The 22,924-nt window shown below is 38.8% G+C and overlaps 2 protein-coding genes across 5 annotated transcripts in view; one reads left to right on the forward strand and one right to left on the reverse strand.

The window, feature by feature from the left end:
- The window catches only part of susd6 (sushi domain containing 6), a 42,795-nt gene extending 28,298 nt beyond the window's left edge, over positions 1 to 14,497 (forward strand). For both annotated transcript variants that reach the window (XM_034313802.2, XM_026923311.3), the window contains 5 exons: positions 7,129 to 7,320; positions 7,895 to 8,086; positions 9,009 to 9,147; positions 10,408 to 10,847; positions 11,927 to 14,497. In XM_034313802.2, the coding sequence (XP_034169693.2) occupies positions 7,129 to 7,320; positions 7,895 to 8,086; positions 9,009 to 9,147; positions 10,408 to 10,847; positions 11,927 to 11,952 (989 nt within the window). In that variant the 3' untranslated portion in view covers positions 11,953 to 14,497. The remainder of the gene's footprint in view (positions 1 to 7,128; positions 7,321 to 7,894; positions 8,087 to 9,008; positions 9,148 to 10,407; positions 10,848 to 11,926) is intronic.
- A 170-nt stretch (positions 14,498 to 14,667) lies between these two features.
- Positions 14,668 to 21,302, reverse strand: LOC113532304 (hepatic sodium/bile acid cotransporter-like). Of its 3 annotated transcripts, XM_053242160.1 has the most exons (7): positions 20,285 to 21,302; positions 20,107 to 20,164; positions 19,578 to 20,004; positions 16,644 to 16,845; positions 16,369 to 16,547; positions 15,622 to 15,713; positions 14,668 to 15,533 (listed from the first exon to the last, which is right to left on the reverse strand). In XM_053242160.1, exons 3-7 carry the CDS (start codon positions 19,976 to 19,978, stop codon positions 15,505 to 15,507), a joined length of 903 nt encoding a protein of 300 aa, XP_053098135.1. In that variant the 5' UTR covers positions 19,979 to 20,004; positions 20,107 to 20,164; positions 20,285 to 21,302; the 3' UTR covers positions 14,668 to 15,504. The 3 variants fall into 3 exon arrangements, with proteins under 3 accessions (XP_053098135.1, XP_053098133.1, XP_053098134.1); XM_053242158.1 differs by having other exon boundaries at positions 14,668 to 15,713; positions 20,285 to 21,297; XM_053242159.1 differs by lacking the exon at positions 20,107 to 20,164 and having other exon boundaries at positions 14,668 to 15,713; positions 20,285 to 21,297.
- Between the last annotated feature and the right edge of the window lie 1,622 nt (positions 21,303 to 22,924).

Consider the following 22,924-nt stretch of genomic DNA (forward strand, 5'->3'; position numbering starts at 1 on the left):
TTTTCCCCCTCTCTTCTGAAATGAAAAGAAAAAAAAAAACACGCAGGTTTTCATGTTACCGAGAAACCGGAAAGCGTAAAAACTCCTCCGTCCTGAAGGCGTCTGAAAACTTTTACAAAAACACTGACACTGGAGACTCGTTCCGTAAATGCCACACACGTGAACTTCACCATATTCACAAGTTTTTTTTTTTTTTTTTTTGTTAACTAACAACTATAGTAACGGTGAATGAGCTGTTGCTATAGAAACGATGACGTATTAAATTGAGCACATTAATATGCGTAAACCTGTGATTTGTATCTGCACTCTTGTCAGAGCTGCTGTTGTAGAGAATTACTCAACACCTTCTGACTAATCAGGATCCAGAATTCAGCTGCACCGTGGTGTAAAGTACGTTTACTCCGAGAGAAGATAGTGTCATAGCGTTAGTCAGTAATTAATAACAGAAATGAAGCAAACCCCCTTCCCAGAATCTTAATATTTTTAACAGGAATGACATACTCTCTTAAAAAAAAAATTCCCAGCAGCCATTATGTTTACCCAGAACTCCTATTTTCATCACTCAGATACGCCTGTACACTTCTTTCCCTTCTCTTAACACACACACACACACACACACACGTCTGACTATCCTTGTGAGGACCTTCCATTAGCATAATTATTACTCCAGCTAATTAACGCTGCGTTAAACATCAATCTAACCTTAAGCTCATGAACTTAACGGTCTTTAGACACAGCAAAAACCTAAAGTTTTTTTGTTTTAATTTTACTTACACACCCTTTTTTAACTCCTAGATGTAAACATGAAACATGACTCTAATTTTATTTTTATTACTTTCCTTCTATCTATATCTGGATGTTTGTCTCATTACACACTCTTACACACACACACACACACACACACGTTGTGACTCGGCTGGCCTGTCCCCTGTGGGAGAAGTGTTATGTGTGTTAAAGAGTGCAGAAACTTTATACGTTGTAGCGAAATAACACCGCGACCCGTCTTTTCCTCTTGCTCTCGCACAGGAAACCACACACTGCTCTTTTCTCTCCGCCAGCAGTTTGAGACGTGTCGTGTTGCGTCGCGGTTCGGTGTTCGAGGCCTATTTGCACTTCCTGAGCACAGAAACATATTTACACCCTATATCTCTATCAGCAGGGAGCTCGAGCAGCCCACACGCTGAAATCCTTTTGTTTGGGAAAGTCTGTGAATTGAACAGACTGTGTGTCTTTGTGTGTGTGTGTGTGTGTGTGTGTGTGTGCGTGATATAGGTGTGAAAAAGCAGGCTGTAATATCTAGAAGATAGATATTCTCTCTTCCTGTCCGCTGGGATTAGGCTCAAAGGACTGGCCCAGAAAAACACACACAGGCAAAAAAAAACAAAGCAGTGCTCAGTTTAAAACCGCGAACTGGTTCTCCGTCTGTGGATCAGGTCCTAATCCAGGCATGTGGAGCAGCGTTTAGCCTTCGCTAAGCTCCTCTGGACTGAAGTGATCAGTATAATGTGATCAGCTTTTACAGTGATTACTATTTTGGTTTTCTTGTAAATCCTCCTTTTCCCTGTATTTCAGACAGCCTTTCTCCAGACGGTTCCCAGAAAATGAAGAAATTGCGTACTTTCAGACCACACACACACACACACACACACACACATCTGTGTAGTGTTGCTCATTCACTCTCGTACCTTTCTATGATTCACTGTCAGAAAAAGATGGGTACTAAACTCTACCATTCGTTGTCACTGTTCTTGTCTTTTGTATCTTTTACCAATGAAGATGCATAGCTTTAAAGCTTTACTCTAAAAAATGTGTTATGTTCCATTTGTGTACCTTAAATGATTTTAAAGGTGAAACATACATATTAAAGGTACAGAAGATACGGGTGCTAAGTCAGTGACAAGGAAAGATACAGATTAGTGCTGTTTTTTTTTTCAGAGAGTGAGCTGTCAGGATGATTTACAAACATTTATCAAGCTGTATATGAATGGATTTATGCGTAAGGCGTTCTTACGAGCGTTTACTTAAAAAATTTGATATTCATGAAAAGACGTTCGTATCCTACTTGTGCTCCTGAGTGTGTGTAAATTTACGCATAAGAAGACTAACTAATGTAAACCTCGACTTGATCGACTTCAAATCATACAACCTGCATGGATTACTAACTATTAAACTGTTATAAATTATTGTTATTACGTTTACAGCGTTTAGCAGACGCCCTTATCCAGAGCGACTTATAGAAGAGCTTTGGCGTCTCGATCAAAAACACATCCTCATGTTAGTTCACTAGGTCAGGGACTAAGAGCTCCATCGAGAGCGTTTAGTGAAAACCGGCTGTTTCATTTTATTGGCTTTAATTATACAACATAAAAACGAAAGAAAGCGAGCCAACACAAACCCATAAATTAAGACAAATAAAACTAATCATTCAGTTATGACAAAAGAAATGACGGTGTATAAATGGAAGACGAGCCGCTCCGTCTGCGCAGAGCCGTAAACGGTAAACAAACGCTTCAGCTGACTGAGAATTTAGCGCTTGTTTATTATTATTAATGTTAATATTATATATTATTAAATATTATTAATGGAATTCAGCCTTTACCCTGATTGTTCATTTTGTGCTCCCAGGTGTCTGTGCAATTTACCTTTTATGGAGTTTTGTGGGCGTCACTACATGCACATGAGCTCTGTCAGGACATGCTTTGTGCTTTAATCAACAAGTGCAAGTACGAAGAAAATCAGCTTTTGTGAAATCCGCTGAAAAATTTTTGTTCGTTTTAGTTTACGCAAACGGGTTGTATAGACACAACTTACGCAAATATTTACACACAGCACAACTACACACAATAAAAGACTGATAAATGAGGCCCAGTGTCAGTGTTTCAGGAAAACTGCTTCATACATTTAGCATTCAAATGCATTCGAATATTAATTAGGTATAAAATTTATGTGAATTTTATGCTTCCAACAGACAAGCAAGCATTCTCTTTTGTACTTCATAAATCACATAAAATGTTTTCACGTCACAGTTTAATGTACTAGTTATTTAATTTACACCTTTTTCCTGATGATTTAGCGACGGCCATGTTAGCGAGTTGGAAAAATCGTAAGCAGAGTCGGTCGACTTGCCACTTTTCCTGTGACATGAATTAAGAATCAATAATTATTTCACCAAAACTATTAGGAAGCGCTTGTTTCTATAGACATATGGTAAGCGACTAAAAGTAAAACATGTGAGGGTAAATATTTCAGGGTGCTTTGAATTCAAATAAACTCTTCAGATAAACTCTACATTCATTGTGTGTTCACTGGAACATTTTGAAGTTTGCGTGCCAGAACAAAATGCAATGGGGGGAAAAAAAAGTGAGCTATAATGCTTTTCATTACTGACATGCAGAAAACATACCGCACTGAAAAGCAAAGCCTTCACTGCATCACTCTTACATCTCGTCATCTCTTGAGTAAAAACAATCAGTGACTTTGGGTCAGAAGTGAATATAATTTCATCAGTGTGTTGCAGTCGTGCCAAACTGAAATGCAATCACTGTCCAATCACAGCTCTAAGCTGTACTCAGGGGTGTGGCTGTAATCACAGAAGGGCCTGAAAGCATCGTTTTCCAGAAGTCATCGCCTGTCCCATGAAGGAACACCCTAGCACTGAATTTTTCCGTAGAAAATTCCTAGTGTAGGCAGGGACTCATTCTTTCTCAGAACACGTGAAGGACATAAGGCATCTTTACAATGCAGACCACACCCACTTATCGCAACCAAGAAGGAAATAAGAGCGAGGTTGCAAGCGTTCCGTATGAATATGATTACCCAAAGCCATTTGTTTTCCATCTGTTGCAGCAAACATATTGAGTTTCAAAGAATTCACAGATTCACCGATATGCAGGTCAGTCTGCTCCACTCCACTCGGGACTGAATTGGTGTTTTTTTTTTGTCAATTATCAAACATGAATTCACTTTGGAGCAAGGAGGAAAAGATGATGTTGGTAGTTCCAGGGTTGTGTGATAAATGTGTGTGTCACTCCCATTTTATACAATCTCCATTAAACATTTATGGCATTTGGCAGACGTCATTTAGTGTGGAAAATGTTTGTGTCTGTGTCTTGGGTGAGTTTCACACATGCAATATTTGGTGTGTTTGAATCAAACATCCTCGGTAAAGTGCAGTTTGTTTGAGCAGAGGTATGAACACAGCCATCACACTTGAATGTGAGCTAAAAGTGCATGGCTCAGAAGTAGGAACTTGGAATGACGCCATTTTCAACCTTCATGCATTTGAGCTACAAAGCTGCAAAAGCATGGACGCCTCCATGTTCGTCTTTTGTTTGCGACAAGCTAGCCTGTTAAGTGTGAATAGTGATGCATATAGTATAGTATAACTCATTTAACAGTAAAGAACTCCTAATGTGTTTGAGGTTCTGAGTAGGACTTCGGAGTTGAGTGTATTTTTTTTTGGTTTTTAGTTTAATGCAGCTTGTAACTTGGAAACTCTGACCTCCGACTAGGAAAAAACAAAACAAAACAAAACAAATCTCACTCAAGTGTCCTCAATCCCAAGTTCAGCACATGATGCTAATCCAACATAGCCGCTCACAGCATCAACAGTAAATAAAGCACCACTTCTCTTCTTTTAAATCTATAACAACTCATTTCCAGAAGGTGAATACATCATGAACTATCATGAATATTCGCCAGATAGCAAAAGTATTCTAGGAGAAAACTTTTAATGTTGTCAAAGCATCAGTATACAACTTTTTTAAAACCCCCTTAGACTTTTTAGTTAGTGAACAAACCTGTGCATGTAAATTAGAGAGGGCGGATAATACGGCTTTTGCTAAATAATTAATAAATAAATAATAACATGACAGTATAAGTAAATAATTGAATTATATCTATCACTTTGTCATTATCTGGAATCAAACATCAGCGGCACTTGCATGTCTCCTGATCTGTCTTTTAAACAAAATATTTCCCTCATCTTTATAGTGATGGCTGTACAGGTCAAGCTGGTTTGTGCTCGATAATTGTGCAGTGCCAGTTCCGCACATGATCACATGTACATGCCATCTTTTTTGCCTCTTCATCTTTTGTTGGCATGCCAGTTCTCCCATCCCATTTAATAAGCGTACCATTGTCTCCTTTAGAAGCAGTGAAGTTTCTGCTCGACCTGTCCAGACATGTTTCAGCAGCTGGCCTGAATTTGTATCCTTCCGCAGTTCTGCGATTCTTTTCATCACGTGTTTCTTTTCGGTTTGAGTGACTCATGGAATGTTGGAACAAAGTTGAGAAGAGAAAGAGCTTCAAATTCCAGTTTTATGAAATCTCACACACACACACACACACACACACACACATATGACCTGTTCAGTTGTGGTGCTCTGCATGTACTTTGGTGTTATCATAATTAACACTGTAATAATGATGAATTACATTAACGCTGTGATCTCGGACACTGCTGTGATGCCTGATGAGGACGATAAAATGCAGACCTCCATCTGGAGGCATTAAGAGCTCTCTTTTTAAGCATGACTTTATTAGCTGGATGCAAACGAGAGCACAAAAGCCTTTTGGTGAAATGTGGGGCTCAGAGGACGACACAGTCCGCTGCTCTCGTCTCAGATTCGGGGCGTAATGAAACGGGAGATTAAAGATATCTTTAGTGGAGTCTTAAGGCTTCAACGTACTTAATGCTGAGATGACATCTTCGAGGGGAATGTAAAGACGAAACCGTCTTTAGATAGACCTTTGTTATTGTAATGCACATGTACAGTACAACGAAATTGGATGGCTATCCTTAGCCGGTGCAAATAGTGCAAAATAGCTTAAAAATACTGTTAAAAATAAATAAAAATAAATAAAATGCAGCCTAAAACACTATAAAACTAAGCTAAAAATACACCCACAGCTTAAAATACACAGATAATAAACATCCACATCCAAAATACACGTCCTTATTTACAATGCCCCACATTATTGCACAGTTATTGCTGTTCAAGTTCAAGTGTTCATGTTTAGTGCCACGATGGCTCTTGCATAAAAACTGTTTTTGAGTCTGTTGATTCTTCGCACACAAACTTGCACACACTCCTTCGCGTTCGTATTGGCCATCGCATGCGAGTGCTCCAGGTGGTTTCCACGACTACAGGAAGACGATTGCCTTCTGCAGAGTGTCGCTAGCATAAACTATTTCTACCTGCACGTTCTATCGGAAATATCGTAATTACGAGGCGAGCGCACTCGAATGCCACTGCAGTATTAAACAATGTTTGCATGTTAAACTTCTGGTCATTGATAATACCAAAAAATAACTCTCACGATGTTCATTTTTCACCCCAAACAAAACCACTTCAACACACACCGCGTAATAATCACAACCTCCGAAACTCATACGCACGAACTTTCCGAACAGGACTTAGAGGCAGCGTATGGTGACTCAGGAGAAATACATTTATTTATATTTAGAGAAATAAAGGTGTGGAATCATTGATATGGTGATTTTTTTTTTTTTTTTGTAAGAAGACTCCAAAAAAGTTTGTTTCACATTTAAGGAAGGAGTCTCCAGTGTCAGCGCTTTGTAACAGTTTGTAAAAGCGTTTCTGCCTCAGGAAAGTCTTCAGGACAGAAGATATTCACTGTAACTATAAACAGTTAAAAAAGTATTTGTAGTTGGTTAATTGCTGTGGTATAAGAAGAATAAAGCGTTTAAGGATGTGCTGTAGAAAATTAATCACCGTCAGGCTGGTGACAGTAACTCCACTTCACACTTCACATCACACCACCCCGTCGTTGATTATTTCTCTATAACAGCACCTTCCGTACATGATGGTATTAAATATTAATCAGCAGTACTGAAATGTTAACGCTTCAGTAGCCAGGATTGAGGCAGTTTTGGTAAACTGATGTATGATTCACGCTGTACTGTGCGCTACATGTGTGTGTTCATTTCTAAATGGAAAAATGTTTTATAATTTACGCTTCGTTGTCTTTAACTGATATGATATCAGAGATTAATATAGCGCACACTGTCTGGTCTGTGTGTGTGTGTGTGTGTGTGTGTGTGTGTGTGTGTGTGTGTTGTATATGGTAGTAACTCATTCCCTCTTCTCCTCGTTGACTCGACAGGTTGCTCCAGGCCCTCAGCAGTGCTGTATGGCCGAGGAAACCTCACAGAGACCAACCGCGGCTCCTTCTCCGTAGGCACAGTGCTGCAGTACAGCTGTGATTCAGGATACACACTGAGCGGCGAGAGCGTCATCACGTGCATCGCACCGGGTCACTGGTCCTCCGTCCCACCGCACTGCCTCAAAAACGACGGTGAGTTTTACACACACACACACACACACACACACACACACACACGCTGGCGAGGTTTGGACATCGTTGCAGCGTGGACCATTTGGCTTAAACTCTGTGGTAACCGTTGGCTAAATATATCAGATTGATATTTTTTGTTATTAATATAATATTAATTAAGTCCAGGATGTACACACTTTTAAAATATTATTATATAATTCATTTTTTTATGTTTTTCTTCTTTTCAGTGGTACAGTTTCCTGCTTTATTCGATTTATTATTAATATTTTCTCTTAATTGCTTATCTGTTACTTATTTTATGCTCACATTTTATTTATTTTATATTTATTTAATTAATTATTTGTTATAAAAAAAAAAGTTTCATTCTGTTATACTGTTTGATTTAAACCATTTAATTTTTTACAATATATTTATTATTTCTAATACAGTTTAATTTCTGTATTTTGTCTTTCTATCCTGATGCTTTATACTTTTAGCTGCATGTTTTATTATTATTATTATTATTATTATTATTATTATTATTATTCATGGATTATTCATGGATTATTTGTGTGTTATTGTGTGTGTTGCGCAGTGTGTCGTCCCCCCAGTGAGCCGGAGAATGGGGGCTACATGTGCCACCCCTCACCCTGCCCCAGACTGACTGAAGGCACAGTGATCGAGTATTTCTGTGATGAAGGCTACACGCTGAAAGGATACAGGTACCACACATGCAGGAACGGAGACTGGGACTCAGCAGCGCCCATCATCTGTCACCTGGGACAAGGTAAATAATCCTGCAACACACACACACACACACACACACACACAAAAACGGTCTGTCGTGGGTGTCATTTAGGAAGTCCTGTTTACTGTCCTGCTTTTCTGTTTTAATTGGTTATTATATGATTAACGTCAGCAGTAATCAATCATTTCTAATCCCCTTTTACACAAAATGGCTTCCTGTTCACTATACGCGCTCACTACATAGGTTATAGATAACAGTATTATGTAACATCTCATACGATTTGACTACAATTTGATACTTTTTTTTCATAGTGCACATCCTGCCTTGTTTTGTTCTGTTATTTAGAAAATTATTATTTATATTAAAATTTGTTATTTATATTAATTTAATAAATATGTGAATTTAAAGTATATTTAAAATAGACTCCTATACATTTATTTTTTTTATGAAGTTTGAATCAAAGCGAAATTATAATTTTTGCCTGCAAGTTCCCGGGATGTAATTTTGAAAGTGAATCTAAAAATTGTGAATTAATAGACAGACTGAAATCTTTTTAGAGATTGAGTATACGCGAACACCATTTTAAATTTCAGACACGAAATTTGCGTGAAAGTCTGAAATTTATTTTCATAAACCAGGAAATTTAATTCCGGCTGGAACGATGCACATTTAAAAAAAAAAAAAAAAATTAAAATGTCTAATGGCATGATTGTAACGCTATTTTTCCCTCTACATCAAGCATAGAAGCTCATTTGGCTGAAAAGTTGAGTTTGGATCTTCAACATTCAAATTTTTTTAAACATTTGAATATGTAAATATAATGAAAATTTGCTGTTTGGTCAGACAAGCCCTAATTGTAAGTGCACTGTGTGTGGACTCTTTATTTCCTCCTGCTGTTTGTTTCATTAGTGTGTGTGTGTGTGTGTGTGTGTGTGTGTGTGTGTGTGTGTTTTCCTCACAGGGAAGGAAGAGCGCTCTTCTCTGGGTATGCCAGCTCTTTCTATCATGGCCTCCACTGCCAGCTCTGTGGCCCTCATCCTGCTGCTGGTCGTCCTTTTCGTCCTGCTGCAGCCCAAACTCAAATCCTTCCATCACAGCAGGTCCGACACTGACCTCCTCTATCCTCTAACACGGTTTCAGACAAGTTACACACCTTTACGTCACCGTGATAACACAGATAAGCCAGAGATTTACTGAAAGATCAGCTCAGTAGCGAGCTGAGATGATGTGTAGCACCACCTGGTGGCCATTTTTTAGTAAAACGTCCTTCTTTGTGCTGTCAATAATTTTAATTTTTTTTAATGTTACACAATTTCTTGTATTAACCCCTCTTTAAAGTTAATTATTAGCACTGTTTAAGCTAGGTTTTTCCAAACATGTTACTCTCACTCCTTTGCTTTCTGTCTCTTAAAAAATATAATAATCTTTTTGATTAAACAGTCGGAACAATTTAATTATAAACCACATTTAAAACTGACTGTTGTACATTTACAAAAACAAGACATCACACAGACATTACATCTCACTACACGGAAGTAAAACAGGACATTGTTGTTCTTGAAATAAAAAAAAAAAAAAATCTGCCCAAGCTTGCATATTAATCTTTATCAGCATTATATTTTAATGTGAGTCTGTTTTCACTTTGTATAAAGAGAGCAACGCAGCAGCGCTTTAGTGCTTTAGTCTTCTTTTTAGGAGCTAATAGCGAAACCTGTTAGCTATGGATAGTTACTTATCTTTAAAATCATTAATTTTTTTATCCTATTAGCAATAAAAGTGTCGCCCTGTGATATCATCATGACACACAACCACTAACTTTTCACAGAAATAAGAAAAATGCGACATCATCCAACAAATTAACAGCAGAATCACTCAATACATCACAGATATATACACAATACATCACATATATGTTTGAGTATAAACATATTTAATATGTTTCAGGGTGGATTAAATATTCCTTTAATATATAACAGCTTGGTGTGATCTGCTGCACGGTTTATTCTCTACTTTTCACACTCCTTTTTTTTTCCCCGCTGTCTTGTCTTTAATTGTAACTATAAACGGATAAAACATGACATGTTCTTTCGTTCATTAAAATTGTAAGAATTGCTGTGCTATAAGAGGAACGAAACACTTTGTAAGCGTGCTGTCACGGGACATCAGGGCGATGACAGTAACTGCGCATCATCACGCCATTCTGTCGTTGATTATTTTCCTAAAACAGCACAACACGGAGTGTTTTATTCCTGACTTAAACAGCGTTTGTCTATCGAAGAGTCTACTACTTTGACTGCACGGTTTATTCTCTGTACTCTACTTTTCACACTCCTTTTTTTTTCCCCGTTGTCTTGCTGTAGACGTGAGCAGGGCGTATGTGGCCAGGCCGCCTCCATCGTCGTAGAGGGAGTTCAGGTGTCTCTTCCTTCCTACGAGGAGGCGGTTTACGGCAGCGGCGGCGCAGCGGCTCCTCCCCCAGAGTCCCGCGTAAACATCGTGCTCTCCGAGGGGCCGCAGACGGAGCCTCCCGCTTCAGAGCTCAGCCACTCCCGACCTGAGCACAGCCTCCCCTCCACCTCCACCTCCGCCTCCGCCTCCGCACGCTCCTGTCACTCCGAGACCGTGCTCGTTCACCAGGACCCCTCCTCCTCCTCCTCTCCGTCCTCCTCCTCCTCCTCCTCCTCCACCTGGGTGTCGGAGCAGCGCGGGGCGGCAGCGGCGGCAGCGCGTAGGCCGAGCAGCACGAGCAGCGACCAGCACAGCCTGCTCTCACTCACCTCCGTAGAGGAATATGGAGACGGTACGCTGTAAACACTCACTCAACCTTTAACTCTTATGTTTTTTTTTTTTAACTTGCTTTCTTTCCTCTGATGCATTTTGTTTTTCCTACAAGCAAAATTTACTATTTCTAGAAATGAATGCATCCATACCATGCTAATGAAGAATCGATTTAATACGAAATTTATTATAAAACTCTACCGATAATACTATTTTATATGTAACTTTTTCAAATTGTTTACTGTCCGAAGGATGTCAGAGGTAGAGCTTCCTGAGTGTTTTGTCTTTAAGTGTTCACAAATGAACAGTGATTTGCGTTCACACGCAAAATAATCACTTATCGTGATAAAGTAGCGCCCTCTTGTGCTAAATTGTGTTTTATTGTCAAAATAGCGTCTCGTTTTATTTTCTGATCTAACCTTTGTAGACCAAATTGGGCATGATTCATTCGTTCTAATCACTTAAAAGACAAAATTCTTCTTTGTTTATAATCTTTCACTCTAAACAGTGTCTGATTTTTGGGGGCGGGTTTTAAAAAAATTTTGTGTAGTTGTGTGTGTAAAGTAAGGCGACGTTTCTTTAACGTTTATGGAAGGAGTCTCCAGTGTCAGCGCTTCGTAAGTCAGAGTTAAAACTGTAACCTTCTGACATCTTCAGGACAGAGGAGTTTACGCTTGGTGGTTTCTCAGAAACATGACAAGCTCCGGGTTGTTTTTTTTTTAACTTTAAAAGAGAGAAATAAAGAAAGGCTGGTGAGGGAATGATTGTTTATAGCTGCTATAGCGTAAGCGATAACAGGAACTAACTTGTTTCACAGTCATTAATTGTAACTATAAACAGATAAAACATGACATGTTCTTTCGTTCATTAAAATTGTAAGAATTGCTGTGCTATAAGAGGAACGAAACACTTTGTAAGCGTGCTGTCACGGGACATCAGGGCGATGACAGTAACTGCGCATCATCATGCCATTCTGTCGTTGATTATTTTCCTAAAACAGCACAACACGGAGTGTTTTATTCCTGACTTAAACAGCGTTTGTCTATCGAAGAGTCTACTACTTTGACTTTGTGACGGTTTATTTTGTTCCCTGTTTAACAGATATTCCTCTGCTGAAGGAGGCCTGAGAGCACACGCAGCGTCCTCCTGTCTGTGGATGATGACCAGGACTGTGGCTCCTTAAGCTTTTTACCAAACCCTTCCCCCATTGCTGCCGTACAGAATGCAGGAGTAACCAAATGCCTCTCGATTGACCGCCCCTTCAACTCTCTACCAACTCTCCGAGCTGCACCGTGTAATCGCTCATCCTCGCCTCACTGTAAAACACCGCCATCATGCTCCACACGCTCCCACCTTCTCCCTCAAACGACTGCACAGATGCTATAGAATATACAGGATTATGTATAACGCATACATACGGGCTGAATAACACGTTTATAAACGCCACCTTTTCCCCAGCGGCGCACTAACAAACAAGCAGTTGCACTCATAAAGCCTTCATCTTCACACAGCTTTCGCGAATTATGAATGCATTCAGTCAGTTTCTGTGTAAACGATGAACCTTTGGTCGATCAGTGACTGTGACCTCTCACCCCTGAGGTTTACTAAATCAGGTCGTTTTTTTCTGTTGTTTTTTTTGTTTGTTTGTTTTTTTTAAATGCTGCATGATCTGTGCATCTCAATTTTTTTTTCCCCCCCAAACTAGTGCACACGAGAACACGCATGCTGCACAGGATGGACGAGCGAGATACAGGGATGAACTGGTTTACATAGTACTGTATTCAAAGACATGCTTGCCTTTCTGTTCGCTGCAAACTGTGTGTGTGTGAGAGAGTGTGAGTGTGTGTGTGTGTGTGTTTTGGCTTTACACGTTTGACTGAATGAAGAGGGCTCAAATGTGTCACCTTTTTTTTTTTTTTTTTTTTTTTACTTCTAATTTTAACTCAGCGTAGGATTGTTATTTGACCTCCCGGTAAAATCTGAGTTAAAAATTCAGTTGAGAGATTATCACATCACATCATATCATAGAACAAATGTCTTTGGGTCGTTCTGTTTGTCCAGCTGTGTGTGTATGAGGTGTACTAAATAAACAAGATTACGCCAGAAAGAAAGCTGAATTTAGCAACACTCATGTGAAGGGGTGGACAGATCACTAGTTTAGGTGCCAAGCTTTCAGGGTTCTTTTTTTTTATTACAAAATCCTAAAAAAGCAGAAAAATTCTACTTCCCAAACCTGAAACCCTGACGAGGAATAATTCAAGGGGGGGGTCCAGTGATTAGAGAATGATCTTTTGGTGTATTTTTGACCGAAATTAAAATATGGAGCTTATTACGTCTGCCTTCTGCAAAAGAAAACATTATTATGTTTCATCGTTCATTTCATTGTTATTTTTATTTAAACGCAACACGTTCCAGTTGGATCAAAAGCAACTCAACGCTACTCTTTTCCGAATCTCGTCACCTGCTGCACTACGCACAAACCCAGTGACTATTGATAGGAGCTATTTTTTTTTACTATGCACGATAATTAGCTTGAGTGGATGCTAGACAATATTTCCAGAATGTAGAAACAAGGACAACGGAGCAGAAAACAGTGGAGTGCAAAAAAAAAAATAATAATAATAATGCGCAGTCATCAAGTGAAAACGAAGACGCTAGCTAGATTAAATAACGTCTTTTTACATGCGATGACAGAATACTGCATCATAAATGTTAGCCAAAGACATGATCAGGAGAGGATTAAAAACTAAAGCTACATAAAATTGCTTCTTTTCCATCGTCTGTATCAACACACGTAATTATATCGTCACGCTTTTGAGTTAAATTACACTTAATTAGACTTTATGTGCTGTCATTGCTATTAAATTTATGATTTGTCCACCCCTGAACAAATCCCTCTAAAAGTAAGCTTTTTTTTTTTTTCCTTTTTTCTCTTTCAACCAGCTAAAAGCAGCTCTTGGTCATGTATGTGCATTTTTGCATGTACATTTAATTGCACAGTAACTACTTACTGATCATTGGACAAGTTGATAACGGACAGATCCATCATTGCTTGTCCTCATATTTTGGCTTACCTGATTTCAGAAAAGTGAGAGTCAGGTTTGTGTGGTCAGACATCCTTTTTATTTTTTTTTATTTTTATTTTTTTTTCCCCTTTGCAAAATGGAAAGAAGACAGAGCCGAGCTTTCGCCTTAATAAGACTTGTACATTTCATTATTTTTGTAATCATGTTTCTTCCATCACGGTGTTGATTCGTCTTCAGTTTTCCTTACAGCCTTTATGTTTTATTTCCTATGCATTAACAGTCTTACGGCTTTTTCAGAGGGTGTCGGGTTCTTTGTTCTTTATTTTTCAGATGCTGTTTTCTTGCCCAAAGCTTTTTTTTTTTTTTTAAATCAGTGACTTTGATATCTGAAGTTCGCTGCAGGTCTAAAGTTGTACTTTCTGTTCTTTTGGTTGTTGTACTTTAAAAAAAAAAAAAAAACAGAAATCCTTGACACCATTGAATGGTGTTACCCATCTCATCTTACCCTTTTCAATTGTTTTTTTTTTCTCTGTACATTGCAGTGGGTGTGAAGATAGTATTTTAATATTTGTATAAAGTTTAATTTAATTCTACAGTTTGTGTGTGTATATAACTATTTCTAATTAAAGCTTTCTTTTAAAGTGCACCTTTGCCTACGATTGCTTTCAGGAATCTGAATAGACATTGTGACAGAACAGCTTTAAAAAAAATCCCTAATGAACAAACCAGAGGTACGAGTCCCTGTGAATGAGTGATTACTGCAGGAATGATACAGAACTAGAATTTTTCTCTATGCACATTTAATGAGAGGTCGTATATGACGGGGTGCGATAACACGTGCATCAAACAACAAGTAAATGGGAACTAATTACAGGCAAGAACTAAAGGAACTCAAGAAATGTCCACACACTATAACTATTAATACAATATGAATTGATTAAAATTAAATACAAGAAAATACGGCCATAAATGTGAGATACATAAGGTAGGACAACTCAACAGCGGTTTCTTACTGTTTCTTACTCAGTTTAACTGTGTTTATTTATTTACCTTGTTTTATTATTTATAATTATAGGCTATTCTTGCGCTCTCTCCATCACTGTTGTGCTTCGTTCCACGTGAGGTCACGTTTTTTGCACATTCGTAGCTAATGTCCTCCTTTGAGGAGCGTATTGTAAAGTGTTCCCTTACTTTGGAGAACATTGGTCGTACCATTAATCGTTTGTAAAGTTCTCTGCCTTATTTCATCAAATGTGTAAGTGAAGTTGCTAAAATGTATTGCACAGTAGTGCAGTTTCATCATGCTTCCGGAGAGTTCCGCTTCCCATACAAAAGGAGTGAGAACCACTGGAATGAGGACGTTTATCAGGTTAAAAAATTCAGCAGAAATGCACTGATTTATGTCTATTGTTATTCATTTTAAATATAAAGATTTCTCTTGGCAAAGCATGCCCCCAGACCCCATTAGTAAAGGCTTAGCCCTGGAAAAGCAAGATAAGCTTAACAACTTTTGTCCAAAACAATAGCACTGTCATTGAAAATGTACACTTCCATGCACCAACCTCAATTTCCTCAGTTCTGACTTTATTCTTATAGTATAGTTATTAGTATTCGTCCCTGGTTTTCTCCAAAATACTCAGAAGTCCTGATGATTCACTGCTGGTTCATCTGAAGATTTCTGCCTGGTGTGGCATCGGAAGAGGATGATCAAAACCAGTGCCTCAGGAATTTGGAAGAAAAAGTACAGAAAAGGGAAAAGGAAATACGGACCGATGAACTCTGGCTGAAAGGCTACTTTTAGGATCGTATAGCAGAGAGGGACGTTCTGGCAACCAGTCTCTATAGCAACAGTCCTCCTACACCTAAGAAAAATTTTGTAAAAAAAAAAAAAAAAGAATTTGAACATCAAGAAAACTTTTTTCATGACAAAGAATTTAGGACATTTCTTAAGATGAATTATCACGTTTTATAAGAATCTTCTTTAATTAAATTCTTAAAAAGCTAAAATAAGTTAGAAATAATCGTGAATAAAAATGTCAGGCTTTAAACAGGCAAGTCTAACTGCCTTTAAACATTTTAAATTCATTTTATAATAATAATAATAATAATAATAAAACATTTTTAATAATGAATAACTTGCACTTATAAAACATGGCATAGTTTAAGTGTCAGGTAAGATAAGTGTAACTTATGAAGACATTTAAGAAGCTTTTAAATATTTATTTACTTTTTTTATATTAAATTTATTAATATAAAAATATTAAATTATTAAATATATTAAATATTTATTTTTAGTTTTTAAATATTTACTTTTAAATACATAACTTTATCTTATATAAAACTTTGAAGTCTACAGTATATTCTACTGAATATATTTTACTTAACTGCTTTCACATTTGAGCTGCAAAAAAGAGGTTTAAAAACTTATCTTTAAAAACATGCATTTATACTGTAGAAGCACCCAAGGCTAAAATTCAATGTGCTATACAATGTTAAGAGGCAGATTCCTTTACTTACGGTCCATGAAACATGAAGAAGAGTGACAGTGCATAGCCGAGTGAATATCCGATAAGTGGCATCAGTGCAGCTGTTGCCACGAGTCGAGGTGCTGCAACTATCAGGATAGCTTCGCCTAGTAAAATCCCAACCAGAACAGCAAAGACGATCAAACTGACCAGCATTAAACTCAGCCCAACCTGTGACATAAGAAAAAACACTGTCATAATGAACTACACTTCCTGCTGTTCAGCTTTTCTAGTGTCAGCTACAAGCATACAATATTGTTGACCTACCCTGGTGACAAGTTTGGAGTACTGTGGTATTCGATAATTAATATAGATTCCAATGGCACAGGGCAGCAAAGTCAAGAACAAGGCCATGATGATGCTACCGTAGGGGACAGCACTCAGGTCGGAGAAGCCGTGGCAGTAAATGAAGAGCTGGAGAGGCATCATTCCCAGTGCTGCCAGTGTAGAGCAAGTCGTCATCACAATGCTGAGATAGAAGAAAATCGGTCACAAAAATCTGATGCCAAAAACTCACCATCACTGATCAGATATGATGGAAATGTCCCATATTGCCTGGGTAGCATTGCTAGCTTTTTGTTATTAATTTTATCCAAAACAATGTACTAACACAATAGCATACAAGGACAGCAGATAGGCTTGTTCTGAAAACAAAGAGACAAGCAAACAAAGAGACAAGATTATTTGTTATAATCCAACATTATCCCCTCCATCCTAGGAGCTATGTTGTCAGGGACTCTCAAGGTAAACTGGTCCTAGGTGAGGGGCCCGACTAAGAGCGATTCACACATCCTTATGAAGGAAAAAACAAGGACCCAGATACCTTGATCGGAATAGGGAAATAAGGGCCCCGCCCTAGAGCCAGGCCTGGTGGGGAACTCATCAGTGAGTGCCTGGTGGTTGAGACCTTACCCATGGGGCCTGGCTGGACACAGCCTGAATGAGCTACATGGTACCGTCCTCTTGTGAGCCCACTACCTGCAGGAAGAGTTGCAAGGCTTTGGTGTATTGTGGATTGGGCAGCAGTTGAATGCAGTGGTCTTGGTGGACCTATCCCTGGCTACCGAAACTGGTATTAAGAACATGGAACGTGACCACTCTGGTGGGAAAGGAGCCAGAGCTAGTGCGGGAGGTGGAGATACAAGAGATAGGGTGAGGAGCTCAGACATTCAGGGGGAGCTCAAAGCTGCTCTTCTGCATCAAAAGGAGCCAATTGAGGTGGTTCGGGCATCTGGCTAGGATGCCTCCTGTACACCTCCCAGGGGAAGTGTTTCAGGCATGTCCAACAGAGAGAAGAACCCGGAGCAGACCAAGGACTAGATGGAGAGATTATATCTCTGAAAAGTTGAACACTGAAAAGTTGAACTTCAATCTGTGGCTCCATCAATATTATACTGCAGCTTACTACTGTGTATTATGATGTTATGATCCCCTCCAGACACAAAGGTGGAAGATGGAAGTAATATTCCAAGCACTACTCAAACAAAAACAACTAACAAACAAACAAAAAACAGGTACATCTGTGGTGTTGGTGGAGTATTACTGTATATGTATCTTTTTGCTCACTCGTCCTCAACAATCTTCTCTATTCAAGGCATCACATAGAAAAGACACGTGGCAAGACCACAGCAGACATCACAGGGACGAAAGACCTCCTGCTTTCAGATGGTAGCCCTGACTATAATAGCACTAATGTCAGACTATGAACACTCAGGTGTATATTTAGGCCATAAATTGTCTGCTGCTAAACAGTAATATAGACAATCATTGAAATCTCTGGATATCAGTTGGGCAGGGGAGGACTTACAGCATTACCTCACCAGACATCTCTTCATCCTCATAACCAAGATTTTATTTTATTTTATTTTATTTATTTTTTTAGTGGTTCAGCTTGCTATGTTTTCCAAAATGTTAGGGCTCTCATGTGCTCAATCTTCCAGTCCTTGAACTGTTCAGAAACAAATGTCATTATGCAGTATAGTTAAGTTGCCAAACTTTATTTTACATTTCCTTTGTGCTGTTTCAGGTAGGGAGGGCTTGCTTATGTCCTCACTCTACAGACATGATCATTTCCTCACCTTAACCAGTGTGGAGTGCCAGATTCTCACCTCCTGCAATTCACCAGTGTAGCATTCCTACTTCAGAAAGGCCCCAAGTTTTCTGCTAAATTAACAAAAATCTTTTTCATTCAGTCAAAATGGCAAATTTTCCTTGGTTCCTCAATGGTGGAATGGGCTTCCTCCTCCAGTCAGAAGAGCTCAGGGTTTCCATTCCTTCTGTTAAAGTCTTAAGACCTTATGGCCTTTAATATCATTTAAGATGACATTTCTTTGTTTCTTCTTTCTTTCTATACACCAGCACATATTCTTGACATGCCCACTTTTTCCTTGTTAGTTACTGAGTAGGCCATTCTAGCACTTGTATAAGCTTTGCATTAGTTTCTAGTTTCAGGTTATGAATCCTTGCAGATTTAAGTACTGCATACTATTTACACCTTAAGCTCTCATCACTTAGGGTCCCTGGACCACCAATGGGCCCTGTGATTTATTTATTTTTTTAATAGATGTGCAAAAAGCACTTGGTGAAAATGTTTATTTATCAGCCAGACGCAGGGGGTCACCGTGGGAATGGGAAAGAATAGAAACTGCAATTTACATAATGAAATTAGTTAACTAATATAGCTAACATCAGAAGATCATTAACAAGCTGTGAACATCTGGGCTGATCTATCTGGGCTGCAAAAATGCAAAAAGAAAAAAGCAGAAAAGGAGAAACAGACCACTAAAAAATTTATCTTAAGTAACTAGATTTAGTATGCTCATGTAATCCTTTGCTGATGTAATTGAAATGGAAAAAGTTCCATCAAGAAAGAACATTTATAATAATAGCTGATAATGCTAATGATAAATAATGAAGTATTAATTCTGTTCATTCATGCATATAAAATAATTTTGACTACACTGACGAAGTTGTCGCTATGGGCCCCAGAATGTACAGCAGTGGCCCTGGCTGTCACTAAGAGTAATGTCTGCCAATGGACTAAATGTAAACTGATTAGTGAGAAAACAGTGGAGTCAGTTAGCTATTCATAGCTCAAACACAATATAGACATTTGTATACAAGTCTCAATATAGAGACTATAAAGACTCAATATAAAGACTCTCACTATAGACTGTTAATGGTATAATGGCGGAAATGTACCTGAGATTCATGTCCCCCTTGAAGGCAAAGGACAGGACATTGGAAAGCACTCCTCCTGGAGAGCAGCCACAAACCAGCACTGCCATGGCCTGACTGGTACCGAGCTGGAACAGTTTAGCCAGAGAGAAGGCCGTGAGGGGCATCACCCCAAACTGAGCCACTATGGCGATCACCACCCCTTTGGGCTTCACAATGTGGGCCTTTATCTTGGAGACCTCCATTGTACAGCCGAGTGAAACCATAGTGTCACAAAGGACAAAAATGCTAACCCAGTTAGCAGCCTTATTCAGATTTACAGAAACTGCAGAGTTGTTTGAGAAGGTGACATCGGTGTAATTATTTTGGCTCCATCGGTCCACATCATAAGAAAAATTTGCACTTCGACTGAAGGTGAGCTCCATTTTCAATGCCTGTTGTGTGAGTATTTCTAGGCAAAGAGGACATGGAAGATCAAGATCAATATATGAAAGTACAGAATGCAGTAAAAACAAACACAATACAATACACCAAATACATGCCAGATACATACCAGATACACAGGGACAGTGCGTTCCTTAATATACTGTAACTTTTCTTTGAAGTAATCTCTGATAATTAGAAAAATTGCACAGGAGTTTAGAACATAAAACACAAAGTACTGAACCTTTCTTTGCAGTATGTGTTGTTTTAGAAAAAGTTTAGTCCTTCATGCCTTTCTCAGGACTTACCTCAATGATTCGCTCCCAGTTGACCAGTTTGATCAGTCTGAATATAGACGAGTTTGGAAAATGTGTGTGTTATGTGGTTCTAGTTTTGAGAAGTAGTAAACAGAATTCTAGTCACAGTGCCTTTACACCCTCTCTTTGTTTTGCATTGTTGGCTAAGGGGCATTCATTTGGATTCAAATGAATAGATAGAAAACCTACAGTAATAAACAGGGATGATATGTCATATCGGAGGTTCGATCCTGAACTCAGGTTACTGTCTCGGTGGAGTTGTGTGTTCCCCATGTGTTCACATGTGTATCCTCCAGGGTCTCTGGTTTCCTCTTACGTCCCAATACATCCCTCTAGATGGATTTTCCCTTTATAACTTACATACTGGGCAAAGCTGGGTAAATTCTTCTTTCAGTCATTACTGCATCCCATAGTCTTTGATCTGCTTAACTTCCTATTTTCCTGTAAGACACAGCAAACAGGTTTTCCGAACAGCAACTTATGCTGTCGGCTGTGAGCTCAAAAGTGTGGGAAGGCAACAACTTGATGTGGGCTTTTGACAGTCTTTCGCAGTGCACCTAGTAGTAGTCTGGGCTGTGTTTAAACCCAGCATTAGTGACTTGTGGTCAGCAAAATGTAAAACTACAGGAAAAAAAAACAAAAACAAGAAGTGTAACACAATACAGTGGATACACAGCACAATGTGTGCCTTAGAATATTGTAGCCTTTCAATAATTTGCGATAATTAGGAAAATTACAAAGGACATCACTCAGTTTAGAACATGACAAAACACGCAAAGCAAAGTACTGAACATTTCTTTGTAGTATGTGCTGTTTTAGTAAGAGTATAGTCGTATGGATAGAAAGGAGGTTAGGGTTCCTTTATGATTCTCTTAGAACTTACCTTGATAATTCATTCCTAGTTTGAACTAGTTTGAATTTGGAGAGTTTGGAGTTTATGAGAATAGATGACAGCAAAGCCACTGTGCCTTTGCATTGCGTTGAGGTGTTTGTCTGAGAGACATTCATTTAGACTTATCAAGTTAGATACACAACCACGTGAACCATGGCAAGTTCAACAGACTGACTGATAAAGTTATGTTATTATAATCTTGGACAGGAAATCCAGATTCAAGATATCTCCAGACTTATTTTTGCCACACTGCATACAAGGCAGTAGCAAGCCTATGGGATCCCAAAGAGGTGCCATTTAGGAGATTCTGTACAAGGCAAAGAGAGTCACTCGACACTGTGCTGCCCTGAGGGAACCAGAATGTGGCATGGTCTGATAAGCAACAAAAAGAACTTGTCTCCGGTATCCCAGTGGCATCACACAAAGCCCTCCAGCTTGTGAGGCAGGCTGTGGTGATTATCTCTCTCTGGTCCCAAGCAAACTGTTCTGATATACACGCATACACCATCACCAGGCTCCCTCTACTGAAACAAGGACACATTTCAGTTCGTGACATTTGAGGTCCAGTTGCAGTCTGATGACTCATTTCTGGCATGTCTACATTTCCAGCTAGTCTAGAGGAATTACTGATGTGTCTGACTGTCTTCATCAGTCCAGGCTTTCTCAGCAGAAGCCAATACTGCAGGTGATGCCTTGGGTGAACCTGATTGGTAAGTATGATAATATTTGCCACGTGATGGTGGGAACATGTTCCAGTTGGCCTGCTGTTTGTTTGAGCACACAGGAGCTAGTCATTCAGATATACAGACATCAGGCGATATTCTGATGCTAGCCATTAGAGAAGACAAGGCTGTCCTTAGGAGTGTTAAAAACGCTCATAAAAAGGAAGGATTTCGGAAAGCAAGCCTCAGGAAACATCTGTGCTCCTGAGCAAGTACTTATAAAAGTAAGCATTGCACAAGTCTATGGATGTGAACCAGTTAATGTGGCTGCACAACATGACCAACACGTACCAATGTAATGAAATTAGTTAACTAATGTCACTAACATCAGAAGATCAGAACATAAGAAGCTGTGAACATGAAAATGAATCCTAATGAATTGGATTTAGTCAACTTGTCTGATCTCTTGCAACCCTTTGTTGATGTAATTGAAATGGAAAACGTTAGTGTCTAAGAAGTATTAGGCTAACACACATTCTGCTGCTAGCTCATCGCTTAGGCACCCAGAATGTACAGAAAGTGACCCATCCAAGCCTGCCTACAGAACTCTTACCCAGAAAACACTGAGAGCTGCATTACAAGCAAAAGGTGCTTTAACATCTTTAAGTATTAGTTAAGGGGTGTGCATACTTGTGCAACCAGGTTATTGTATTTCTTCTTCTTCCTTAAAATGTTTCTATTTATTCTGCTTGTTGCTATATCACATTAAAAGTGGAAAAAGATCTGACAAGATTTTATCTTGGTTTCACTGTTTACATCACAAAAACCTACGATTTTAACAGGTGTGTGTGTAGACTTTTTAATACTTTATAATACTTTGGTAATATTTGTTTATATATTTAATAGTACTTGATAATATTTTCTCTTAGATTTCTGTGGTTTTGCCATGTTTATTTGAGTGTGTGTGTTAATGTGTGTGAGGACAGGTTCATTTGTGTGAGCTGATATGAAAACATATTTCGACATTTTATAGGAAGGCTTTTATTCGGTATGTTCAGCAGCTCAGGGGAAATTTAC

Source organism: Pangasianodon hypophthalmus, chromosome 19, assembly GCF_027358585.1.
Source record: "Pangasianodon hypophthalmus isolate fPanHyp1 chromosome 19, fPanHyp1.pri, whole genome shotgun sequence".
Taxonomy (NCBI): domain Eukaryota; kingdom Metazoa; phylum Chordata; class Actinopteri; order Siluriformes; family Pangasiidae; genus Pangasianodon; species Pangasianodon hypophthalmus.

Excerpts from the sequence above, each read along its gene's own strand:
- LOC113532304 (XM_053242159.1), bottom strand. The coding sequence starts at position 19,978 with ATGGAGCTCACCTTCAGTCGAAGTGCAAATTTTTCTTATGATGTGGAC. Across the intron at positions 16,548-16,643 it reads ACTCCAAACTTGTCACCAGG|GTTGGGCTGAGTTTAATGCT; the intron begins GTAGGTCAACAA and ends CTTATGTCACAG. Across the intron at positions 15,714-16,368 it reads TTCTTCATGTTTCATGGACC|GTGTAGGAGGACTGTTGCTA; the intron begins GTAAGTAAAGGA and ends AATTTTTCTTAG.